The sequence below is a fragment of the Aricia agestis genome, chromosome Z, assembly GCF_905147365.1.
Source record: "Aricia agestis chromosome Z, ilAriAges1.1, whole genome shotgun sequence".
Taxonomy (NCBI): domain Eukaryota; kingdom Metazoa; phylum Arthropoda; class Insecta; order Lepidoptera; family Lycaenidae; genus Aricia; species Aricia agestis.
In genome coordinates, this window is record NC_056428.1 from 8,355,366 (window position 1) to 8,382,706 (window position 27,341).

The following is a 27,341-nucleotide window of genomic DNA, read 5'->3' on the forward strand; positions in this document are numbered from 1 at the left end:
GGGCGTGAAAAAATAATATCGTCCCCGCTTGACGTGTAGGGGAGGTAGGTACCATAAAGAATATTTTTTTAGAGATTTTATGTACCATTTTGTCGGCATCATTATGTGCATTCATGCCGAATTACAGGTTTGTAGGTCAGTAGGTCCTGTAGTCTTTGAGTACAACCGCGGACAGCAGACAGACAGACCGAAACCTCCGGCCTCCTGCCCCCCCCAACACAAAATTATTATAGTGATTATTCTACAAAAAGTGATTATATTAATAAGATATAAGCCTACACAAAAGTTTTTCACTTAATTTTTGCCCAAACTTCCCTTTAAATAAATGAATCATGGACACTTAGTAATTTACTTAGTGATTAATTGATATAATTTTTTATATATATTTTTCAACTAATATTTAATAATTAATAGCCAAATATCACGTCCTCGAGTATTGAACATGACGTCTCAATAGTCATGCTGTATAAGGTACACATCATAGAGTTAATATTACCTAATAGGTAATATTAACTCTATGGTACACATACACACCTTAAAATATGATCACTTTGTTTTGTTATAACTTGTATATTAAGATAGTTGTAAAATCTGATAACTATAGAGATTGCAGGTGGTCTAGCACCAAGTTATCGTTACAAAGTAAGTTATTTATTGTGTTTTATAACTGCATAGAGTGAGTCAGTCCATAACGGTAAGTATATTATGTGTTCGTTTCACTGTGGGACTCACATTGAAATATGCAAGCTTTTGTGTCTCTGTTAGGAGGTGACATATTTTTAATATTCAATAGATCATAGCACAAAAGAATAGCCATATACAGCCACAACATACTCTACATATATAGCTCAGACTATAATCAGTATACAATAGTAAATTACAAAATATTTCAAGACGTCAATTGTTTCTTTGATATTGAAAAACTTCTTAGGACTGATTTTCGTAACAGAGAATTTAGCGAAGATCAATACTAAGATATATTAGAAACACTGACTAAGAATGAGATACATGTAGTAACGTTTCGTCTAATTATCAGAATATGCAGTATAAATAAAGATGTAGTTATGGTAACGATCATCTTTGCACGGTAGCAATTATTTTAAAATCAGGAAGATATCGTCTTGGTCGGTTTCCTAACGTAATGATCCGAAGACTTTCACTGGGGCAATTCTCTGAGCCGCTGCAGCGAAAGGATTGTCAAATCGATTGCCAATTCGTTTTCTATTACCTCGGTGTGACAATCGTGTTCACTACACTTTTACCTGCTCACGCAATTAGGCACAAGTTAACAAATTAACACAAAGGTAGCCATTGCAAAGTGACGCGTCGATGTAATGGGACGCATTTGATATTCAAACTGAACTTTATTTACTTACTAGTTACTACACAAGCAGATACAAATTCTGAATTCATTTCACAGACTTGCAGCCCGCGGTGTTAGGCTGCTGTTCCTTTAGTTAATTTAAAAATGCATAGCATCGTCACGCCGCAATGTGAATCAACCCAACAATCGATCTGATAATAACCGCGGAGCTTCGCGGCGAAATTACCCCAAATTAATTTAAAAAGTTAAGCACCATAACAATTAAAAGTTTGCGAACATATGAAGCTTTTCAATCTGTCGACTCCCTTTATGAAAAACGAGATGAAAAATTTTGTAGGAACTTTGTTCGAGGTAATGGAGGTAATGTGATTACGTAACCGCATGTTCTGAGTTAACTTGCTCCTCGTAATAAGAAAGTCCTTACAATATATTAAAGCCTTTAAAATGATCTCGTGCTTCGTGTAGGAGGTTACAGAGTGATTAAATTAGCAACTATCTTTATATTATGTTTTTTTCAAGTGCTGTCGTCGCAACGTGCGAAGTGATGCAAATTAGTTCTATCGACAAAACCGCTGACGTATCATAATATCCGTCTTCGTACTTCTTGCAATAGACAAAAGGTTTTTTTATTCGTTAAAATATCAGGTATTCAGGCTTTGACTTGTTTATATGTACGAGCGAGTACTCTAGAATTAGAACCATAAAATTTCCAAGTTTAAACCGGTCTTCTAACTAAACATTATAGCGTCAGATCTTGTGTTAGTCACATACACGAAATATATTATAACAGGTTTGCTTTGCAACTACTTAGGTAATAAATTGACCCGTGGAAAATCAATAATGTTCAAGACGAGTATTTTAAGATGTTTCCTAAATGTATATTATGTTGCAGCATTTATGTTAAGAGCTTTTAAAACGGTCGTCATTTCTCTTAAGTTTTATGAAGTCAGAAATTAAATAACATTTTCGTAAGACATACGCTTAGCTAGTCTGGATTGAAGTTATACATAGTAAAATAATTCTTTCTTCGTTTAAAATTCGTTCTTTTTTCGTCAAACAATAACCCAGATTTGCGCAAGTGTTTTAAGAAATATTTAGTTTTGAAAGTTCCATAACAAACATGGGGGGAAAATACGTATATCTTGGCAAACAGATCTCGTTTAGTAAGGAAAGAAATATAGAGGAAGTGAACAAGAGGATAGCGATCACTTGGAACAAATACTGGTCCCGCAAAGAAATTTTCAAATCACAACTGCCAATACCTACAAAGAAAATTCTTATGGATTCAGAAATACTCCCATGCCTCACTTACGCTTGCCAAACGTGGGCCTTTGACTTCAAAACACGTAGCAGAATCGAGACCACCCAAAGACATATGGAGAGGAGCCTTTTAGGAATAAAAATAAAAGACAAAGTGAAAAAAGAAATTTCTTAAGAAATAAGCAGTTCCTTTGTGTGGTCTTTCCATGTCATTTTTATGTAAACAGTGTCTTGTGTGCAATAAATGTTTAAATAAAATAATAAAAATAAATAGCGATATCCGTAACAGAGCAAAAAATAATGACGCTCTACTATTTTCTCTGAGACAAAATTTTTACTTGGGCCGGCCACATTGCTAGATACATGGATGACAGGTGGACCAAAAGGGTAATAGAGTGGACTGAACCGCAAGGTAAAAGAGCCAGAGGCCGTCCGTGTGCTAGATGGGCAGATGAGATAGTCGCGACAGCTGGACCAAGATGGTTAACAACCGCCATGGACAGAGATGAGTGGCATTCTTTGGAGGAGGCTTTTACCCGAAGGGGGTCCGCACAAGCCTAAATTTAAATCCTATATTTTATGATCTTAAAAAATGTATTAACTTGTATGGAATTAAATAAAGCTCTATTATTATTATTATTATTAAAACAAACATGAACCCTATTTTACGTTACCCTATGTATACGAGTATAGTCAGCCTTTTTATCTCATTCCTATGTTTAACACTATCCCTGTGATATATAGAGCCTATGTTTCATACTATGCCTGTTATAATCTCGTATGTTTACAAGAACCCCTGTTACAGTAACTCTTTTTAACCATCACCGTGTGTTGCAGGCGTACAGGCAGAGAATGTCGAACTCAGTGCAAATCGCGCGGATCGCTGGTCTCACGATCATCGCTGCCTCCTTCATCCTGGGCTCGTTCATCCTGGCCAGCAGCTGGGTGGCGGCACGCGCCTCCTGCCACCAGCTGGAGCAGCTGGATGCCATGCTGGACAAGGAGCTCGCCCTCGAGGGCAGGTCGTATGGAAACGACGCGCTTATTCCGGTAAGTCCCCCTCAATTGTACCTAGATTTTGTACCAGTTTTATTTTCAGTGCTTGTCCATTTCCGTTAAGCTAGCAAGAAATTGGTGACGTCAGGAGCAAAATGTCGAATGCGACCGTCGAAGTGTTTTGTCTCAGTTGTATCTAGCATTTTTAGTTATCAATGGTTTCAGTTCTATCTAATCTTGTCCATATTAATTGCAATAAGTTACTGTGTCAGTGACGTCGTCAACAAAATGTGAACATAATAATTATTATTATACATAATATTTTGACATTTTATTTTTCCGAAAGTACAGGATATTATCCTTATTCCTTACTCTTTACCGTCGGAAGTCCGTACTAATCAATGTCACTTCTGTGAACATAAAACTTACTGCAAACCTGAACGCGAAAAAACTAGGCTAAGTTTTCTATACTTTACCACAAGAAATACCACCAACATAAATGGTAAATGATAACATGTTGGACAAAGAAAAGTTAATAATGTTCAGAATACTGCTCTGATACTTCTCTATGAAAATAAGGTTATACTGCGAGAGAGATGGTAACCTCGTAAGTGTATAATTATAATTCACTTACACTACATAGGGGTAGACATCGTCGTGTAATAGCGAGATTCTTAGAATTTATGTTACATTATGCATGTACATCATGTGATTATGTAAATAAGGTACATATTTTTTGTTATATATGAGGTAATTTATGATGTCGAAGTAGGTTTAATATAAAATAAACAATAAAAAGTTAGGAGAATTAGGTAACAGGTACTTACAGTTATTTGTTTTGACGAATCCGACTGACTGTCAACTGTTAAACCAAAGTTAAGTGAAAGTTTAAGCAATTATGAGACTTTCGGCTCCTCGACTAAATGCTACTGTGGCTATACAGTGTGTAACAATTTAAGCCTTAGGGAGTGTATGAGTCCCCTGTAATAGAGTTCACTGGAAAATTAGCAGCGCTGAAAGAACAACTTTTTTCTACTATAGGAAGGAAGGAAGGAAGGAAGGAAGGGAATAGGGGAGGGTAGGGAAGGGAATAGTGTAGGGGATTGGGCCTCCGGTAAACTCACTTACTCGGCGAAACACAGCGCAAGCGCTGTTTCACGCCGGTTTTCTGTGAGAACGTGGTATTTCTTCGGTCGAGCCGGCCCATTCGTGCCGAAGCATGGCTCTCCCACGTATATCCCTCGGAGACATGCATGTACTTACTTGTATTATCGAAGCAGCTTACTTCTCAAAGTAATGTCAAATGTGTGCCTTACGCTCTGGAGTTAAGGCGGAATTTGTTATGTTTAATTTTGGTGACATTGAGACCCTGACGTGGTAATGATGATGATGATGATGAATGTAATTTGCATAGTAGCATATGCTTTCAGTTCTTAAAACAGCGCCTAAACCCGCGAACTTGTATTTATAAGGAATCCGGAGTTCTCTTAGTATCTTCGGAACCATAGTATACCTCGGTGCAAAATCTTGCGTTTTGGTAGCATATGCTTAGGATGCTTCTTATAAAACCAAAATCACTATATGTTTCCATATAAATTTCGAGGAGTTCCCTCGATTACTCATGGATCCCGTCATCAAGTCACCACTTTTGTGAACATGGTACCAAATTGGAGTGAAACCTAATACAACAAAATAAAAAATTCGAAAATCGGTTCACAAACGACGGAGTAATCGTTGAACATACACAAATAAAAAAAATAAATAAAAAAAAATAAAAAAAAATGAAAAAAATATCCACAGCCGAACATATAACCTCCTCCTTTTTGGAAGTCGGTTAAAAATTCAAATAAAATGCCACTTTATTACCTAGGTCCTCGGCGTCATTGCTATAGCGACCCATGCCGTCTCTGCTTGGTAATGGCATAGAGCAAAAGGCTTTAGCACGAGTTTAACCTCTAGATTTTCAACCAATAGTATACTCGGAAAACAACGGTATAGCTTCCATCGCTAGTTATTTAACCTAACAAGAATTTTATGCCGACATTTTAAATAAGTATTTACTATTTGTGTTATATTGTTATTGGTACGGTCTACCAAAGCTAGAAATAAAAAAATAATGTAGAAATTGTATCCGTCTGGTACAGATTTACTGTTATTAAAGCTCTGGCCACACGAGCGGTAAATTAGAACTCGGCCAATAAGGAGACGGAACGTTCCAAGTATCTAGTGCGTACTTTATTGGATAGCCAATAAGCCGGGAAAGTTGGACTTTCCAAGTTTTATGACAGTATGAATCATGAGGTAAACACAACATCCTTTATTTGTATATCAGGTTTTAGTTTATTCTAGATTTATTGCGAAGTAAGAATTTTTAGGGACTTAAAAACTGAATTTCCCGTCAGTGAGCTAGCTGAAGATGCTCGATCATGTCAGCTAACAAACAAAAAAAACTAAACCAAAATCTATCTATTTAGATGCTACGATGCAATGAACACACACACTCTCAGACATACAAACGTCAAACTAAAAACATCCCTATGATTTCGTCGGGCATTAAAAAGCATATAAATTAAATATCTAACAAATGGTGTTCCGTAGTCCGTACCTACTGCTTGTTTTAAAATATAAAAAATAGAGATCTTTTAAAGTGATAGGCTGTTCTAGCCTTTGTTTTACCAATGATCGATAATAGCGACACAATTAGCGTTTTCATTGTCTTCATTGTGTGTCGCTTATCGGTAACGAAATCCACACACGACTGCACAATAGAAATAAATGTCATTGGAGCACCCAGGAAATAAGGATTTGCAGTCATCGCTTAGGCATACGGCCTTCGGATTAGCTTTCGTCCGTAATGAATTAAAACCTTTACGTTCTCTTGTTAATCTATACTAATCACTACATTATAAAACAAATTCGCTTTTTTCCCCTATGTCCCTTTGTACCCTTTAATCTTTAAGCTACGCAACGGATTTTGATGCGATTTTCTTTAGTAGATAAGAGTGATTAAAGAGAAAGGTTTATAAGTATAATAACATTAATTAAAAAGTGGAGAAATACTGTTATTTTTGGGATTTCTAATGTGATGTCGTAAATAATTACATTTTTTTCGCTTAAATTGCAAACGCAGGCCTACGAGAACAACCTACGAGATTTATCAAAATAATGCACTTAGTATTGTACACAATGAAAAGGTCTAAAGAAAACTTCACGATGGTATATGTCTATCTCTTATGGATATCCCACAGTAACATTTTTTGTCATTTACTTTTAACTACAAATTAATGGCTAATTTTCTAAGCGATTTTAACCAATACAGCATTAATCCTTATTCAATTAAATACTTTAAATACATTATTGATTTAATATAGATCTATATGGTCCTTTACAGCATAATATTATATTAAATATATATATATATATATATATATATATATATATATATATATATATATATATATTAAATTGTGATTTAAATAAATATTTTCGAAGATATTACAGATTTAAAAATTGCGGGACGTAGCTTTTGCAGCCGACCAATGCGGGCCACGGGTAGTTATGAATATAAATCAAAACTACTGAATCGATTTTAATCATTTTTTAGTGAGTGACATAGGCTATATATTGTATACCCGTGCGAAGCCGGGGCGGGTCGATAGTATGTTATAAATGCGACAGTGTGTCTATCTGTCTGTCTGTCTGTTTTTTTTTTTTTTTAATTTCGTCCCCCTAACATTATCAGGGCTATTTATTTTCTATTTGTCTATACATACAATTTGTCTAATCAGCCTTTGATGTTACAATTATGTTCAATACTTATTATATTTTGTACAAAATTTATGATATCCAATATAAATATACGATGTAATTAACACTAGATTTAAATACCAATTCCAATAAAAATACAATAAATGATTCCACTAAAATAAACAATTACAATAAAATACAATTAAAATGTCAAATAATGAAACAACGGCACAAATATAAAACCAAAAGTATAGAGACTATCCTAATATTACAGCTTAAATTTGAACCTAATTATTGTTATCACACAAAATACTACCGTTACGCTTATTTACTACACCCACGATTGTCCTGCAAAAAGCCAGGAAGATATCCCGCTTGGATGGATGGCAGATTCTCACCCGTTATCGATGTGCCCAATTTCTGCTCAATATCGTATCTATTGCTAGCAAAAATTGGGCACTCGAGTAGCAGGTGAGGAACCGTCTCCTCAACTCCTGGCTGACACAGGCAGGACGGATCCTCCTTCAGCTTGAATCTGTTCAAGTAGAAGGCGAATCTGCCATGACCAGTCAGAATCTGTGTGGTGTGGTGTACGATGTCTATTTTTTGTACTATTTTGTATGCAGCAGCAGCGTTTGGGAGAAAGAGCTTCGTGACTCCGGCCGTCCCTCCCACGCCCAAATCGCTAAACTGATTTTGTTCAAATGTTGTATGCAGATACTTAGATAATTTGACTCCCGGGGAAGGACATAGGATACCTACTATAATTTATCCCGAAAAAATTTACGGTTCGAAAAAACTAAGTTCGTCGCAACTTAGCTGCGCACGTCATCTATTATAACCTAAACCATAAATAAAACTAATAATTGTCCGCGGGAAAACCTCCTGCAATAAGATTACATACGTGTGTAGATTTTTCTCGAATCCTATTATTATCGTGTTTATATAATTTTATGGCGTTGTGAATCGAAACAATGATAAAATTGAGCGCTATTATGTTGAGAATCCTATCGAATGTAATTATGATCACGGGATACGTTATTTGTTAAATTTAAATGAAATGAAACGAGTTAAATATGTATATTCCGCAATAATATGTATGAGAGTGATTAAAATGAAAGCTTTTACCGATACGAGTAATTGAATTGGAGGTATCGATGCATATAATATGTTATTGATTAAACTATAAATTCTTGCTGGGAATTCATCTCTCAGTAATAAAGTTGAGTCATCTATTTCCACTGAATTTACTAGTTAACAATACCCGACCGATCGATTTCGTTAAAATTAACCACTAATAGCGAATTTTACGCAAACGTTAGAGGCTCAGAGCAAAGAGCACTACTAGAACATACAGTAAATAATCCGACCAAAATCCAACATGGTGCACACGTCATATCAGAATGTTGATAGCGTTGTCAAACGTTGAACAAAACTGTTTGTTTGCTGTATACGCTGGTGCTGCCTAGTAGCCTCTATGTTTTCAGGCTAAAGCGTGAAAATTCCATTGTACAAATCCGTTACGCCAAAATTCGTTTATCGCGCGGGTACCGTACATTTTTCATGGTTAAAAAGTATCCTATGTCCTTTTCCAGGCCTCAAAGTATCTCCATATCAAATTTAAGCAAAATCGGTTCAGTGGTTTGGGCGTGAAGAGGTAACAGACAGACACACTTTCGCATTTATAATATTAGTATGGAAGTATGAAAGTATGGATTTAGATCAATCAATCTACACCTGATAAAATTAGTGCAATAGGATTTTGTTTGATTACTGTTGACTATTAATCTGATAGATCATCTGAGCAGAAAATTACGCAGTAAATTTTACTCTTTACTGCGTAATATTCGGGGAGGTGTACCCTTGTGCAGTATTTACGACACTCGGCCAGGTAGCCGCTACTTACATAATGAAACCTCAAATGTCCTCAGCGGTGAGGTAACTTGTTATATCATACCTCAGGTATATTTGCTGAAGTTAGCAGTCGCTTTACGGACCAAAACTCTTTAATATTACAAACTCCTCAGAGTTTGTTTGTTTGAACTCGCTAATCTCACGAACTATACAGATTTGTATGTTATTTGGCACAGACATAAAGATCATGAGAATGGACATTGGACATGTTACTTTTTTGCGGGAAAATTTATGCCTCTGAATTTCTTATTTATTCGGGCGGAGCCACGCAGAAGTCAGAACACCTAGTGCTTTTAGTTAATTTCACAAATATGTTACAGAATGTATAAATTATCATTTCTTTGTGAAGTTATAGTGACATAAGGCTAAGTGAATTCAATATTATAAATTTATTTTTACAACAGGTAAACAAATACATTTTATAATATTTAAACGTTATTTATTTCTTCCAAAATCTGGCATATACGACATCACTCAGGATTTCGTTACACGTCCCACATCGAAGGTAAACATTACTTAGTTAAGTAAATGAACTTGTGTCGTAACTCATACAATTACCGTAAGCAAGCAGTCAACGATCCAGGCGGTAGAGCTTTTTGAGCTTTTAAAAACCCCAGAAAGTTTCGCCAAGTATGACAAAACTTTTTAACCCGAATGAGCCAAAAGAAAGGTCATGTTTTCCAAAGTATGTATGTGTTATATAGTATAGACTACGTGTAATTATTGTTTGGCACGCTCCACAGCCTCAAAGGCTTGTTATATTTTGACTTGAGAGATGTCACTTCTTCGCTAGATTCCTGTTTCCCTGTCGTGATTGTTAAATGTGAGAGTGACACTGGCTAGATATTATCAATATGTAGTCAGTTTTTAGTTTCTTATATTATCGTTTTACTCGTTAGCATATAATATTATTATTTATTTACTTATTTCATTGAGAAATTTTAAGTACCATCGACGAAATTCCTAGGCAGTTAACGGACGCAAGTCGTTTGGTCGGCGTATCGGTCGGACGGATTTGACACGCGACCAAATTAGTTAGGTCCACCATATGCCTAGGAATCAACTTCACTGATAGTAGCCTCTGTAAAAAGTAATGGCCACTCCAATGGATATTTAAAAGCTGTACCGCGTCCTTCCTCTACGTCTCACTCGGTTCCCGGACTTCCCGGGCGTGACCGGAATGGCTCCGGATACTTTAAATTCAGTTGCAATTTATTGGTGGATGATGGCTTCAGCCCCGCTCAATAAAGTCCTTTCATTATTCCGCCACTGATTTATCGTGTCTCTATTTGACCGGAATACAAAACTACTATTAACTTTAAGAAGCAACTAAGAAAATGTCGATTAAATTCTTAATCGACTATTCAGTAATAGGTATCTATGGACGCTTCACCCGAAGGACTTGTGTTACGGGTATCAGACAGCGGAAATATATTTAATACTTCTATACTTTACACATTTTTATTTTATCATACACAATATATTTAATAAACATTACATACTTGACCCGGGAACTTTGAAAACCCGCGACTGCCGGCTTGAGCCGCCACACGCTCAAACATTGAGTCACAGAGGTCGTCAAGAAGGATCTATCTGTCGGATGTAGCGTCAATGATTTTTGCGCTTGTTTTCATGCTTTGCGCTAACTTAGATACTTAAAACACATGTTCGAATCGGCGTTTACTCAGTCGACCACACACAGCAAACGTTAAAGTTAAATAAGCTACACCTACTACAAATTATTAAAAGTTTGATGAATAACACCTGTGTGTCGATAAAAACAGTTACGTAACGGAGTTGTTGATAACACGCTAATTAGGTGTAATTTGTAAGAAGGTATTTATTGCATGCACTCCGTATATTATACCTGTGGGAATCCGTGTGTAAGAAATATTAGGGTTGTAAGTCTCGTAACTAGTAATAAAACTTTTCATGCAACAGCCATCGAAATAATGACGTGTTCTCCGTCGGTTTCCTTTTCCTTTACATTTTTAGAAATGAGTGCGTCGACCTTCTTACTTACTTACTTGATTGGTGCTGACTGCTGACACTGCTGACTGCTGGCGTAGGTGAAACATACATACTTTTCTGAAGATATAACACAACATTTTTACATACAAATAGAATATACAGTATTCTATATGCCTACTTTTTTAACGGGCTTTGGCCCACCCCACCACACATTCCCACCACTGTATCTCCTGTGTCGCCGGATCGACAGCGGTATCCAACCACGAAAACGTATTGAGTAGGCATATAGACTGCCTTGTCTATATGCTTACTCAATACAAAAATAACCTTTATGCGAAATATTTATTTTAATTATGGCTTACTCATATTTGGTCTTGCTAAATTCCGTTCTCTATATACGGGGCGTTACAAAATATTGACACACATAGAATTTAGTTTCCGTCGTTCGAGTTAAAATAGTTTCGTAGCTTAGACCATAGTTATAGAATATTCAAGGAACAATTTTATTTGAGCGCATTTGTGTTCGTGCTCGGTGTTTACTTGAGTGCTTCTTTGTGATTCTAATCATGGCACCGGCGTGGGAACCGCTAGGATTGTTATCACAATATTCTCGCTTAAGAAACAACACACAAGACGCTGAAAAGCCAAAAATAACATAACGGTCTACTTCGCCTCGCAGTTCAAACTAAAAAGCTTTCCTGTTGCGGCACAGAATATATATTAGTAGTACCAGTTGCGGGTTAAATGTATGAGCGGTTTTGCACCATGTCCTATTTGAATTCGATTCGAACTTGTGAAAAAACGGTCCGGAGTGGACGTAAAATTATTTCAAAGATAACTTGCTCGAGTAATTTCGGCTTCGGTTACAGCTCATTTCTCTCCGACATCCGTGCGTCTTATTAATTCAGTTCGGATTCGGATCGGACGTAGTGCGAAACCGGTTTAAGTGGGCCTGTTTTACGACTTGCTGATAAGTGCCGGATAGGCTATATACAGTTTTTTTTTAGAATTTACAATGCCAATTGCCATCAAAACTGCGCCTCTATAGGCAAACATTGGTACCCAATTCGATGCCATACAAATAATCTTTAACACGATGATACGACACAGTTCGCGATTGCATCCTTTGTTTGCGAGATTCGGAGGAATTAGTCAGTTTGGTCGTATGTCACGTTACTTTGATTATGCACGTAAGCCGCAGGTCCGTGATGCGCGTCACGCGGAGTGGTGGACCGGCTCACCTTGGGCTGTTGCGCAAACGGCTCTAACTCCTGCCAGCTAATGATTCCTAAAGGTTGGGAAATGAAGACGTTCATTTTGTTTTTATAGCGGCTTCGTTGGGCAATACCTGTTCTGTACAGAAGACATCCCATTGATCCAATTTGGACTACCGTTTTTGTTTAGTTCGTATAAAGGCATTGAAAACGGGTTTGTTTTTGTATGAATATGTAGTTGGTATATGAGCATTAAATTTGAATGATGGTGTAAGATTATTGTTGTAAAATATTAAGACTTTTATTAAAATTTTTAAAACCAGCGGTATTTATTTTGAATCTGACGTCCGACTCAGCCAACCGTAGTGAAGGTCATGCCATGATAACAACATACAGTACCTAATACATTTATAACTTTTAAGTAAACTAGCGACCAGCCCCGGCGTCGCACGGGTATAAAATGTAATATAGCCACTGAAAAAATGATTAAAATCGATAGCCTATTATCCTTCACGTGGTCTACTTCTTATCTGTGCCAAATAACATAAAAATTGCTTCAGTAGTTCGCGAGATAAGCCCTTTCATATAAGTAAATAAGACTCAATTAAGTAATGCTAGCAAAAAATTAAGAATATGTTGCAGCAACGTCTTTTATCTGACAAATAACAAAAACAACTATAACTATTTTTGGAATCTTTCTTATAAAACTATTACGATTGGTAATTTGGAAAAGTAAGATGTCATTTTGAAAATGAATATTTTGTAACTTTAGCTGTAATTATAATACTTATATAACACCCACACTGTGTAAAAAATAAAAATCAAACATTGTTTATCTTAATTTCCGATCCATAACATATATCAGCAACTTGTATTGCGTAAAATGAAAGTTTTAACCGATTATTATTTGCGTTAAGAGATCGTTCAACAATAACGTGATCATTTTTGGCCGTATTTCAACCCCGCCCATTTTATGTGATCACAGCATAATCTTTCAAAATTGCAAAGCAGACTTCAACATTGGACGTAAATTTTTAGATACATAATTAAAGTTATAAAATGATGATGACGTAATTATGTGCTCTCCCCCCTCTCCCCTCATAATCCTGTTGTATTATACAACGGGGTGATTTCGGTGATCACGTAATTGTTGAATGATCCCTAAGCCAGAATCAGTCTGAAGTTGAAGAAAATTTTATGCAACTCATTTAACCTATGAAATCTAAGGCACTGCGCAATCTCAGCGAAGATTCTCGAAGACATGTTAATAGTTTACACGTTTCTGCTATCTACATGACCTTTTTTTTTAAATTGTAAGTCCAATTAGATATTCCTTGGCAATGTAAATACTTTATGTAATTTATTTACTTTTTCTCTTTATCAATTTACATTTTAGGCATGAGACAATGGGCTTAGCGAGTCTATACGAATTAAGTCATAGTCGTAGTCACCAGAACAAATGAGTGTCAAAGTCGTGCTTAATCAATTTTTATCTGCGACTAATCGCCCGCTGTGAACCGAGGTGTGGCCGGGTCAATTGAAACAGAATCGCCTATCCGGCCAAGAGCGATTGGGCCAATGTAGAGTTCCGAAATTAGAGGGCCGTAGCCCGTAGCCCGTAGGTTATGTTATTATTGATTCTTTACCAATACTGAGTAGAGTTGTATTTGTGTCTGTGAGTAATGAGTATCTATGCCTATTCATGCGAAAGTGTCTGTCCATTAGGGTTCCGTACCCAAAGGGTAAAATCGGGACCCTATTACTGAGACTTCGATGTCTGTCCGTCTGTCTGTCCATCTGTCTGTCTCCAGGCTGCATCCCAAGAACTGCTATAGCTAGACTTCTGATATTTTCACAGATTGTTTAAATCTTTAATTTTATTCGAACTTTAATATTAAATAATAAAACTGGTATAAAATAAATAATTCACAGGGGCTCCCATACAAAAAACACATTTTTTTCGCTCTGAAATGCTACGGAACCCTTCGTGCGTGAGTCCGACTCGCACTTGGCCGATTTTTATATTTTAAGCTCTATCCGCCAATTTAACTTAATTTGATATGGATTTACCTTCAATCCTGGCATTGGATAGTTTTCAACCAGTGAATATGTAATACACTAAACGAATTTCGGCGCAGCTAACTTGCGGGCAACATTTAGTATAATGTAATATTCAATTGCATACTTTACAATATAGGGAACTCTCTGCAAACTCAAGGAAAAGCACCACAATTGGTAATTTTTAGCAGAAGCGATAAAAATAACTGTTTAAATGATTTGTTCTGTGACCTTTATCCGCGAAAGCAATAGCATTCCCAATTGAGCCAGCAGTAGTAGAAATGTTAGTGCGGCTCGGAGTGAAAGTTGCATCTGGTCACCGAACCGAGTGGCGAGTGCATCTCGGCGTTACATGACGACTGACACTTGTCTAGCACTTTTGGTTTATTGCTAAAACCAGACTTGTATAATGTAGTATTTAATAGTCATAAAAAGTATCGTTTCGCTTAAAAAGTCATGATCATGATAAGTCAAAGCTTATCAAAAATGGTCCCTAAGGTCCTGCAGTACCCCAATTTAATTTTTTTACAAAATATAGTATAAATAGTTATCTCCATTTCATACTTACATATTTTAAACTGTTAGGATTAGTTCACATTGTAACGTGATGCAATGGAAAGTAAACCTTAACTATACAATATAAAGTATTATCAGAAGTTGATTCCTAGGCAGATGGCGGACCATGTAATTTGGTCGCGTTAAGTCAAACCCATCCGACCGATCACAGCTAACATTGAATTGACATAAGCCGACCACATGGCGTAGGTCCGTCAACTGCCTCGGGGTCAATTTCCTCGATGGTACAAGCCGTTGAAGCTGGATAGACATCATGTTAATATAGATTACTCAGTGTCTTTGCCTTCGTCGAAATTGGCCCAGCAGAGTACAGACTAGAAAGTGTCAGAGGATAATAAATGAGGTTGTAATAAGGTCGATAGTTGGACGTCTGAGTGTCAAGATTCCGATAATCCCGACGCCGCAGCCATCAAGCCTAATTTATAACGGTTCTACTTGGATAGTACAACAGTTATGGTACCAGAATAACGAATTATCCCGAAGCTGAACAATGTTTCTCCGATAAGTAATAAGAAAATATAGGATTTAGGGAAATATACAATCGCTATTTGTTAGATTATTATTTTGGACAAAAAAGATATTTTTGGTTTTTATTTACTTTCGATTTATTTGTCAGTTTCTAAACTAGAAGAGTATTAAAGCTTTACGGGGTGATGGGTGATAACTGATATTTAATACGATTGGAGGCTTTGTATCTAATAAGGTATATATATGTCAGAATATAAGCAAATATTTCAATAGCGGAAACATTTTTTCTTAAATTAGCAGTTTCTTATTAATGCTCCTTAGGCTTAAAGTTAATGATATTCAGGGGTGTGTCAATGCTGCAAAGTCTATAAACAGCTGATACAATTTTTATCATCTGTTGGGCTTAAGGCGTGGATTAATCTCAATCCAAAACGATAACCTTACACACAACCAAAGACCAAGCGTAAACGCATCGCAATAAGATTCATTTTAGCATAAAACTGTAGTTACTCGGGCGGATCTTCTCTATTTTCATTTTAATATAGATTTACTAAGTATTTATTCAAATAAAATGTATAATTATCCTAGTTAATACTTATATTTCGATGAAATAGATTTTTATCGAAGGTGAGTTGGTAAATTAATTACAGCCAAAGTATTAGGTTTTATTAAAATGTTTATAGTTTAAGGTAATTTAAATATTGTGCTTTATATCTCATATTTTTTAACACTTCGTTATTATATTGGAACTAGGTAAACCGGGAGTCACGGAATAACAAATTGGGGTTTATCCTCGCCTTAATGTGAGCATGAACTTTTTAAAGTTGTGACAGTAGGGAACCCTCCAGTATGCAAAGTAAGCATAATATTACTTTATTCGCCACTTTCGCTTTACGCAATATCACTTTCTATTAAAGATTTTATTACAAAAGAAAGATTTTGTAAGGCTGCCGGCTGCGATCACTGATTATGATTTTATCCTTAATGTTTATGGTCATGAGTGATTTATGCATCTGATGTGCCGTATTTGACTACATAATGATTTCCTTTTTGAAATGAACCGCGAAAGAAATCCTTTGCTTATGTAAAAGCATACGAAAGTTAGCGTCACTTAGCGTGAGGCGCAAGCTTTTTTGACAAATCCATTGAAATCAGTGCCAACGAATTCATCATTTTTGAAAAACTTGAAAGCTTCTACAAAAGCTATTTAGGAACTGTAGTGCTTGAATACTCGTAATAATTCTTACCATTTCACAATCTTGCATTATTAATCTTTATGCCGTTACTCAAAATAGAAAATTATATTTCCTAATAACAATTACTTTGTAATAAGTTGTTTTCGAATAGGTACTTAAAAACTTGTCGTTTTCTATACAAAGCCACAATTGACAACATCTGACACTTCTTTGTCAATCGCGGTTTATATAGAAAATTACTTTGATTATATAAAGGAAAATTACAAGTTTTTGACAGAGAGTTCATGACCGCTACCGCCATGTTTCGCCGAGTACAGTATAGATTACTAGTACACTAGTGGTGGTAGTAGCTAGGTATATCTTTGATGTTATCTACAAGGTTTCAAAGTTAGAATAAAAAAAAAACTTAAAGTTCTCTTGTTATTTACGAAGTGTGTGAAGTAAGGAGCTGTAAATCTTGTTAGCAGTTCGGACTCTGTGTAAATCACTAGATTGGATTATCAGCGCTGTTGTCAGCTGTTTGTTTTTTATTCTTTGTTCAGAGTTTGGTCGGAGATTTGTAGCTGGAAAAGGATTTAAAGTTTTTAAGCGTTAGCTACTTTTTATTTACGAGGACATAAAATACTCTATTTTTTAAAGAAAATAACAATAAAATCGTTATTTTTTTATTCCTATTTAAAGGGAATATCGTCTTCGAAAGAACATTATCGAGTGATCGCACCAAGTAGGGCAAAAGTGAACTAAACTGCCTTGAGTTTGACCTTTTGTAACAGTATCTTTATGTTGGATGTACTTATCGTATTTAACATAACGTTCTCCTATTGGAAAATATTGTTATATCGATTTGAGGATATATTATATTGATTCGTTTATCGATTTGGCATAAAACGAAATGCAATCGATCGTTTCGATTCATCTAAAATGATACAATTAAAGTAGATTCTACCATTAAAATCGTTTCTTCGAAATTTTTAAGGCCTATATTAAAGGACCATTAATATTAGTTTGTATAACATTATTTGCGATGAATCGAAACAACAAACACAAGCTGTCAACATTTCTTCATGTGTCCATCTCAAAACTAATATGCAGATTGCAGTGTATGTTGGTTCGTCACGCCATTTTCTTCATTACGTGTGCAAACATTGCATTAGTAATTTGTGTGACTTAATAATTTGGCTCATGAATATGTTGCCGAGTTGATTATGCAGGCACGTACTAATAAACTATCGGGCTAGAGCATTTAGTCAAACTTCATTCGATAGTTTCAACGGTGACGATAGAAATCATAAATCGGAAAATTTTTGAATACCTACCCATAGATATACTAACACGTATGTGTTTTATGAAAAGTTGTAAGCTTTATGATAAGTGAGTTTCAGTTGTAAGTATAAGAATCCGCAATTTATTTTTTATTTTTGTGTAAAAATTGCGGTTAATCCGTTTTACCTGCCTACCAACCTTCGTTTTTTTTCCAGTTGGCTAGGAAACCCAAAAATATTTGGGATGTGACAGAGGGCAAGAACTGTAGCGATGCGTTATTTCAAATTTATTATTCGTAGGTCATACATTTATAATTTCCATCTTCGATGTTAAAACTGTGGTCGATACTATCGAATACAGTTTGACTAGGGGCCCGGAAAACTATCGGAACTCGCAATCGCCTCATTGTCTTAAGACGTAGAATGAAACTGCTTTTCTATTAACAATTCGATGTTGGGCGGTTGTTGCGATATCCGCTATTCTATGGAAATCGTTAAGTACGAGTCGGTCTACTTAGTTTTATTTTTCATTTTCCGCAAATATAGAGTTTCTACTTTTTGACGTTTAGAAAGCTAAAGAAATCACAGCAGCTACATAGAAATCCCGGAAAATTAAATTCCGAAAATGTAGAGTTCATTAAAAGAATTTACCTTCAAAATTGGTATCTATAATGAAATTCCTATCTTAATCTGCATTTTAATTCCTCGCGGAATAATACATTTGTTCACTTTGAAAGCACTACACCGTGCAAAAAGAGAGCACGAATGCTCGGAGATGGGAGCATAGAATCGATATTCCAATTTAGGAAATGTCACCTGAACCCACTTTGTGTTCGAAGTCACCTGTCCAGTTTTGTTTTATATATTACTCCGTCAAAAAAGTGAAGAAATTATTTTTAATTTCTTCACTTTTTTGACGGAGTGTCATCGTATCAACATCGTAGTGTCATCCCTTTTTTCTTAGATTGATTTGAAAGGGATGACACTACGATGTTGCCACTTTTTAATTTCTTCACTTTCTTTACAGAATATATGAAAGCCTTGTTTAGCACTCGAAAACGACCTAAAACGCTTTCTATTCTATTCATTATGATTTTCGTGCTTTCATTCCTTTTTCTTTGTACGCGAGATGTATTTAGTGTGAACTGTGAACTACTTACAAAAGTACCACTAATTTTCAACGAGTCATTTTAATTATTAATTTTAAATATCCTCATCATTATTTTCTATTTTGACTGGAACCTGTATTTTGATATTGACCCAAAATAAGTAAAATTATATAGGTAGTGTTATATGAAACCTAACTCTTAAAATTGTAAGCTATGTATGCGCCTTTATATTATAACATACCATTTTAATATTTTGGTTTGATTAAAGAAAGGCTTCTATTTAGTTTTAATAGCATTTTTTACACTGCGTTGATTTAGACAGTCAGAAATGTAAAATTAGCCACTTTATAGTAAAAAACTAGACTCTAATGACTGTATTATACAATATTTAATACGAATTGCAGTTTTAATGTCACTGAAACTTTTGCGTTTGCGTAATTTTACTTTGCTAATTTCTTGTGTTTCTGCGCAAAATGTCGCGGCGTTTTAATAAGTGTTGGCAAAGTGTGTTTCAATAGGTTGTAAACGATTGTAATGTTGCCATAAATAGTCATATTAAACGTCTGAAGGCCCTTACAATCACCAGTCGTTGTAGGAATAACTTTATTCTAATGGTACGTGCTATTATAATAATATATCATGCGTTGCTTATTGTGCGTATGTGTTTCATTTGAAGACTAGATAATTGGAGGATACTGTATAAATCATCTACTACAGATACAAAGGTTTTAATTAATATATTATATTCTAAGTAATCTATTAAAATAGTCCTATTTATGTTATAGGTTTTATAGAGACCGTCACTCGTGTGTATAGGTATATAGAGTTACCACATGGCAGCTCTAGTAAATATGGTCCAACTCTGACTAATGTTAAGGTTAAACGTAGAAGTTTAACATTTTGTTAAGATTGTTGATAAATGTGTAATAATCGGCCTAGTGCGAGTCGGACTCGCGCACGAAGTGTTCCGTCCGTTATAGAGCCTAAGGGTCCCCGCAGACTTACAATTTAAAGTTGGCCGACTATCGTACAAACCACAGAAATAGATCAAGATAGAAGCGCCATACGCTCGTGTTCATACAAATTGGAGCGACATGGCGCTTCTATCTTGATCTATTTCTGTGGTTTGTACGATAGTCGGCCAACTTTAAATTGTAAGTCTGCGGGGACCCTAAATAAGTCAATCACAAGTTGTGTAAGTTGTAATGCAAAATCACGTACGAAAAGAGTTCTAGGTATCGTTTCTCCTTTATGTAAACACAGACCATGTCCAATTGTATTGAAACTATATCCGATTGTGTTTTACAATATAAACGCGAAGGTTGACTAAACATTAACCTACATCGCATTAGATGGACATAAGATGGACCTACATCCCAAAAACGTTGCACACTTTGTCGAAAGTACTTAAAATTGTACCCCAATGTACTTGCATAAATGCAGGGGCGTCTTTCCATTATGTTCAGGGTGTGCGTTGCACACGGGCGCCGCGGTCCTAGGGGCGCCGAGCGCCGCTCGCAATGGAGACCCAATCGGCGTGCGCCCGCGTTGGCCGGCCGCCGCGCTTTTGACCAACGTAAAAAGAACTCCAGTTTGCATACATTTTGTGTAGCATCTGGAGCTCTTCTGATATTGTAGAAATTCGAATTACAGCAAAGCAAGGCGCGCCACCGCCAACATTATTCTGTAAGAAACATAACCCTTCCTGGCAGTCGGGTAAAAAACCTAGCTAAGTCTCGATGTAGCTGCTTGTTTATCTCTAAACAGTAATTAAATCTAGACAAAGTCGTGCCAAGCCTAAGGTTCCTGACTGCGATTTCTTCATTATTATTGTTAATGCTGTTTAATCGGGTTTGAGTTTTGGCACAAAGCGCTGCTATAAAAGCTTCCATCATATGGGCTCCCCGAGAATTTATACAAATGGGTCACAAGTTTCTTAACAGACAGAAGCATAAAGGTCGTAGTTGATGGTGAATGCTCTGAAACTCAGTCTGTTTATGCTAGTGTCCCTCAGGGCTGTGTGCTATCGCCTATCCTATTCATACTGCATATCAATGATATGTTACAGACCAACAATAGTACAGGTGATGCCCTATATGCCGGCTCCCCCCATAATTCTCGGCTAAATGTCATTGAGAGTCGAAAAGAACTTGTGTCTAAATAACCGACTTCCAAAAAACGAGGAGGTTATATATTCGGCTGTGGATATTTTTTTTTTGTATTTTCGACCACTACTCCGCCGTTTGTGAACCGATTTTCAAAATTTTTGTTTTGTTATATTAGGTTTCACTCCAATTTAGTCCCATTTTCACAAAAGTGGTGATCTGATGATGGGATCCATGAATAATCGAGGGAACTCCTCAAAATTTATATGGAAACATATGGTGATTTTGGTTTTATGAGAAGCACCCTAAGCATATGCTACCAAAACGCAAGATTTTGCACCAAGGTATACTATGGTTCCGAAGATACTAAGAGAACTCCGGATTCCTTATAGATACAAGTTTGGGGGTTTAGGCGTTGTTTTAAGAACTGAAAGCATATGCTACTATGCAAATTACATTCATCATCATCATCACTACCATGTCAGGGTCACCAATGTCACAACTCACATGGTTGTATATGGATACAATATACACACAACACCATAAAATATCATCAGTCACCACGTTATGTCCTTATTTATTTGGTACATTTCAAAGCGATTTTAATACAAAATATATACTTTTAAATGTTGTTTCAAAATACATAATATTTCAAGTACCACAAAATTGAACATAAGTAACAAATTCAACCTTTACTCCAGAGCGTAAGGCACACATTTGGGTTGGACTGAAGGAAACGGGGCACTATGTAAAAAATACTTAAAAAAATTTTTCGTCAAAATTTTAACCTCTTATAACCACCCTTTTTGAATATACCAATCTATAGAGGGCGCCAAGGGGAGCAAAAAAGCTCAGATAAACTTTTCTCAAAAATCAACCCCTGTTGAAAGACAGGCCGAAATGTGACCCTCGTTAGCACGGAGAAAATACTTAGAAAAATTTGGATGAAAAAATTAAACCTCTTATAACTACCCCTTTTGAATACACCAATCGATAGGGGGCGTCAAGGGGAGTAAGAAAGCTCAAATAAACTTTTCTCAAAAATCAACCCCCGGCCAGATACAGGCCGATATACAAACCTCGTTAGTATGGCGAAAATACTTAGAAATATTTTGACGACAAAAAACAACCCCCTATGACCACCCCTTTTTATTATACCAATCGATAGGGAGCGCCAAGGGAAGCAAAAAAGCTCAGATAAACTTTTCTCAAAAATCAAAATCACCATATGTTTCCATATAAATTTTGAGGAGTTCCCTCGATTACTCATGGATCCCATCATCAGATCACTACTTTTGTGAAAATGGGACCAAATTGGAGTGAAACCTAATGTAACAAAACAAAAAATTTAAAAATCGGTTCACAAACGGCGGAGTAGTGGTCGAACATACAAAAATAAAAAATAATAAAAAAAATATATATCCACAGCCGAATATATAACCTCCTCGTTTTTTGGAAGTCGGTTAAATAGATAATTCATTGGAGAAAGTCCCTGAATGGGGTAGACGTAACTTAGTCCAATTCAACCCCGTCAAGACTCGTTTTGAGAGCACCTCTTTAACAATCTCCTCCAGCATTGAAATACTTGGCGTAAACATATCGAGCGGAGTCCAGTTCCGATGTCATCTAGATTCTAGAGGGTAAGGCCAAGTTAGCCTCGAAAAGGCTTGATGTTCTTGACAGAGCGAGACAGTATTTCAGTCCGAACCAACGCCTACAACTCTACAAGGCGCAGGTTCGGCCTCATATTATTGAATACTGTTCTCATCTCTGGGCAGGGCGCCAAAAATACCAACTACTCCCTCTAGATCGTATCCAACAAAGGGCCGCTCGAATTGTTGATTGCCATAGTGTTTCAAACAGGTTGGACACCTTAGAATTACGCCGAGATGTAGCTTCACTCTGCATCCTCTATCGGTTATCCTGAGGAATTGTTCGGAATCATACCTCCTGCAACTTTTTGTTCCACACGAAAAATATACCATCCTCATCATCTTGATGAGTGGCAGACTTCCACCGTGCGTTTTTCGCGTAACTTTCTGCCACGGACTGTAAAGCTCTGCAATGAACTGTCACTAGCAGTATTTCTGCTACCTGGACCAATACGACCTGCAAACGTACAAGAAGAGAGCGTATTCCCACTTAAAAGGCCGGCAACGCACTAGCAGCTCTTCTAATGTTGCGAGTGTCCATGGGCGACGGTGTTTGCTTTCCATCAGGTGACCCGTTTGCTCGTTTGCCCCCGTATCTTATGCCCATACTAATATGTAGTCCTCACCCTTAAGCGGCCGTACAAAGTGTACTTGTACTATGTAATCATTTCATTTTGACCGCGCGCTTGCTAGGGGGCGCTAGGGTAATGTTTGCACACGGGCGCCACATGGGCTGGAGACGGCCCTGCATAAATGACGTAATAAATGAATATTATTTTCTTTAAAATATAATATTTTAGTAAGTTTATTTTCTAAGAATTACATATTTCAATTTGAAACTTAAGAAGTTTCTCTGATATCATAGAAATCTAATCCTAGTCTACCAAGAGAAATTCAGTCGGGCACCTTTTTGAAAAAAAGGCGGAAAAAAGATTGAAAAACATCTTGTACAGTTTTCATTTCATACAGGTATGATTTATTATTACAAGAAATCAAAATATAACGAATATAAACATTAAACATCCAATTTTTCCTAAAAACCCTTTTCCGTTTTCTGTTCGATAGCTTGTTTACGAGTAGATAAAATGGAAATTATCTGACGTATAACAGGAATAATCCCTAGTTACCTAGTAACATGTTCTTAGAACTAACTTTCATAGTCAACACTCAACTTAGAATCTCTCTCAAAGTGGAGATATAACTTAGAAACTTATATCTCCACTTGGAGAGAATAATTAGAATGTTCTTATTTGACACTCTTCCATCTACATTTTTAAATACTACTTATTTCTTAACTCATTACAATATCTTAGTTACTTTTAACTCAACACTTGTTATTGCTCAAAAGCCGTATAAATTAAATCTAATTACTATTAAGGACGGATATAATACAATGAAGGTCCTATAAATAAAATATGTACAATAAAAAACATTAAGCTCTACTTAGGCTCTACTCATTTAATTTTCTAAATACTATTATGTCATACATTCTCGCACGAGTATATGTCAAGACGATATTGCATTCTGGTAAAACCGCAGAAGTGCCACCAACTCTAAATTAAACCTGTATTTAGCAGCCTTCTCTCTGTGAGCACTTGAGTATCGCATTGCACATAATATTATAACTAACGCCCGCACTATCAATTATTACTCAACTATAATAATAATTGACCTAAAGATTTTGACGTAAACTCCATACAATATGTTCTGTCAAACTCAACATTATATTAAACGTAAGTAATCGTTAAGTGTCTCTAAATGCGGTCGTAAAGGCCAGTTTCACAAAGGGGAAATTATTGCGACTAATAGCTTATCCGGAAGTTTTACTTCGTCGTCGTCGGGATGGAAAGGAAAATAATAAAACAATATGATTAAAAAGTTTCTACTTAGAAGAATAAGGACTCCTCGCTGACACAAACAACTGAAACCTTTAAATTGAAAGTTAAAATGCCCCATTTTTCGATGTGTTCCAACGAACTTTCTGCAGTGGAGCTAACTTATAACTGCTGTCATGTCTCCTCATGCGTGCATGCGTCATTTTATGCAAAACATGGCGTAGTCACGGCGTAATTATGCAATAAGCACTTTCACAATTGTAATATTCATAATAGGTTACGCGTGTTGTGTTTCTTATCTTCACCATGATACTAAATAAATAATGAAGAGTGCTTTATGTTTTAGTTTTTAGCAGTAGCTCTAGGATAAGGCACAGCTTAATTATTTTTAAATATTAAAATCGCCAAATTTAATTCTTTCCATTGGCCTTCTTTAAATATTTTTGTATAGATTTTGTTAATAAATCTGGCTATTCCTACAATCTCTACACTTCCACACTTTTCATACTCTGGCCCCCGTTTTCTCCGGCTGTAGGAAGCTGAAATGTTCTAGAATCTAGTAGGTGGTGTTATGTGACTGGCATGATGCTGTGTTTTCCGGCTAGACTGATGACATCAATTATCTCTAACGAGCGGAAATGGCTGATTTTCTGGGCGTGATCATGACATCCACTCCCCAGTAAGATGTAATAGTTGACTGATGGCTGATATTTTATTAATTATTCATGCTCCTGAGTCTCTGAAACTTACTTGAATTTCTTTATGTATCCGAAAAGTACGTCCATTGCTTAAAAAGGCCTACCTACTTAGAAGTTCATGGATATATAATAATAGAAGTGACAATGAATAATGGTTTTTCTATTTCAATTTATGTGAATTATTACCATGCAAAAGACTCATTTTCCCCATCTGTATCCTGCCGCGTGTATTCGCGTAATTCTATGATTGTGTTGTACGAAAGCCCATTTCCTTGTTATCACGCAACAGAAAGCAATATCTCCGCGATGCTCGTCGTTTCGCAAAGCAGTAAAAGTGTTGGGGCACAATGCGACAATTGCTGTAATCGTCGTTTTCTATTGGTTGCGGTCGCCAGCATTTTGCGCTCGGCTGCTTCGGTACTGCCTAGTACCAACTACCAGCTACATATTTTGTATCTTGTATAACCTGTACCGCCAGACAACACTAAAGGATCTACGTAATTTGGTCGGGCTATGTCAAGTCTATGTTAGTCGTGATCTGCCGGTTGGGTACAGAATTGTGACTGTTGTAAGAACTTTTTTGTTGTAAGAAGTCTCTACTTCTTATTAAAATTTTATATTAAAAGTTTCTCTAAACTTTTAATCCCTGGCACCTATACAGAAGAGCGCAATAAATTGTATTCTCTTAATAAAAAAATTAAAAATACTTAAGCGGATTCAAAAACATATTTTAAATAAAAACTGATTTATGAGTTAAACATACATCAAAACCTGCAAGTCATGAGTCATACGTATAGAATGATACAATGGTATTTTATAGAAACTTCTACAGAGTATATATTCATCAGACCGAAATATGCATCATGAATTTTTATTCTCAGATTTATAAGTCGTTTGTAAATATATTAATCGTTATGATTAATAACTTTATTTTAATTTTAAACATTTATTATAACAATATTTATATTATCAGCAGTATAAGTTTCTGCTAATTTATACTTTTCTTTATAAAATTCTGATACAATATTAACCTGGTGGATCCCGTGGGATATGGGCCTTAGATGTTAACCAAAATTTAAGTAAATTCAAGATAATTCAGAATGTTCTAAAAACATAGACAGTTGTAGCAACATACCACCTATAAAGCAATTATAACTTCTCTTTTTAGCCAAAGAAAAGATAAAGATGTTACAGAATTCCTTTATTGTAAAATAAAGTAGTCTGAATAAGGAAATTCTGAGGTTTTCCCAACCTCAGCGATGAAACTTAACGAGACAAGATAGATTACAGATAGAAAAACCGGCCAAGTGCGAGTTGGACTCGCCCATGAAGGGTTCCGCAGCAGCAATAAGGTTTATATGTATGAAATTAAGAGGTTTTTGATTTATTTTCATATTTCAGTTGATTTAATGAAAGTTAAATTAAGATTTACCATTTATGACGTATAAAAAAGACTACTGGCTAGATCTCGTTCGAACCAATTTTCGTTGGTAGTTTTTGTAGTAATGTACATAATATTTTTTTTTTACTTATCATGCCTCTACTAGAGGGGGGAGGTGGGACACACATTTTACCACTTTGGAAGAGTGTCTCTCGCAAACTATTCAGGTCAGAAAAAAATGATCTTAAAAACCTCAATATGATTTTTGAAGACCTATTCATAGATACCCCACACGCATAGGTTAGATGAAAACATTTTTTTTTGTTTCAGTTGTATCTATGGGGACCCCTACAATTTTTAATATTTTTTTCATTTTTGTATCAAAATCTTAAAACGGTTCACAGACTACATCTACTTACCAAGTTTCAAAAGTATAGCTCTTATAGTTTCGGAGAAAAGTGGCTGTGACATACGGACCGGACAGACAGACAGACAGACAGACATGACGAATCTATAAGGGTTCCGTTTTTTGGCATTTGGCACGGAACCCTAAAAAGCATCGTAGGTGTCTTACT

The 27,341-nt window shown here is 36.0% G+C and overlaps 1 protein-coding gene across 1 annotated transcript in view; it reads left to right on the top strand.

Annotated features, from left to right (window-relative positions):
- Nucleotides 1–27,341, top strand: part of LOC121739455 (activating signal cointegrator 1 complex subunit 2 homolog) — a 78,207-nt gene that overhangs the window by 3,814 nt on the left and 47,052 nt on the right. The window contains exon 2 of the mRNA XM_042131943.1: nucleotides 3,422–3,634. Coding sequence (XP_041987877.1) covers nucleotides 3,422–3,634 — 213 coding nt within the window. The remainder of the gene's footprint in view (nucleotides 1–3,421; nucleotides 3,635–27,341) is intronic.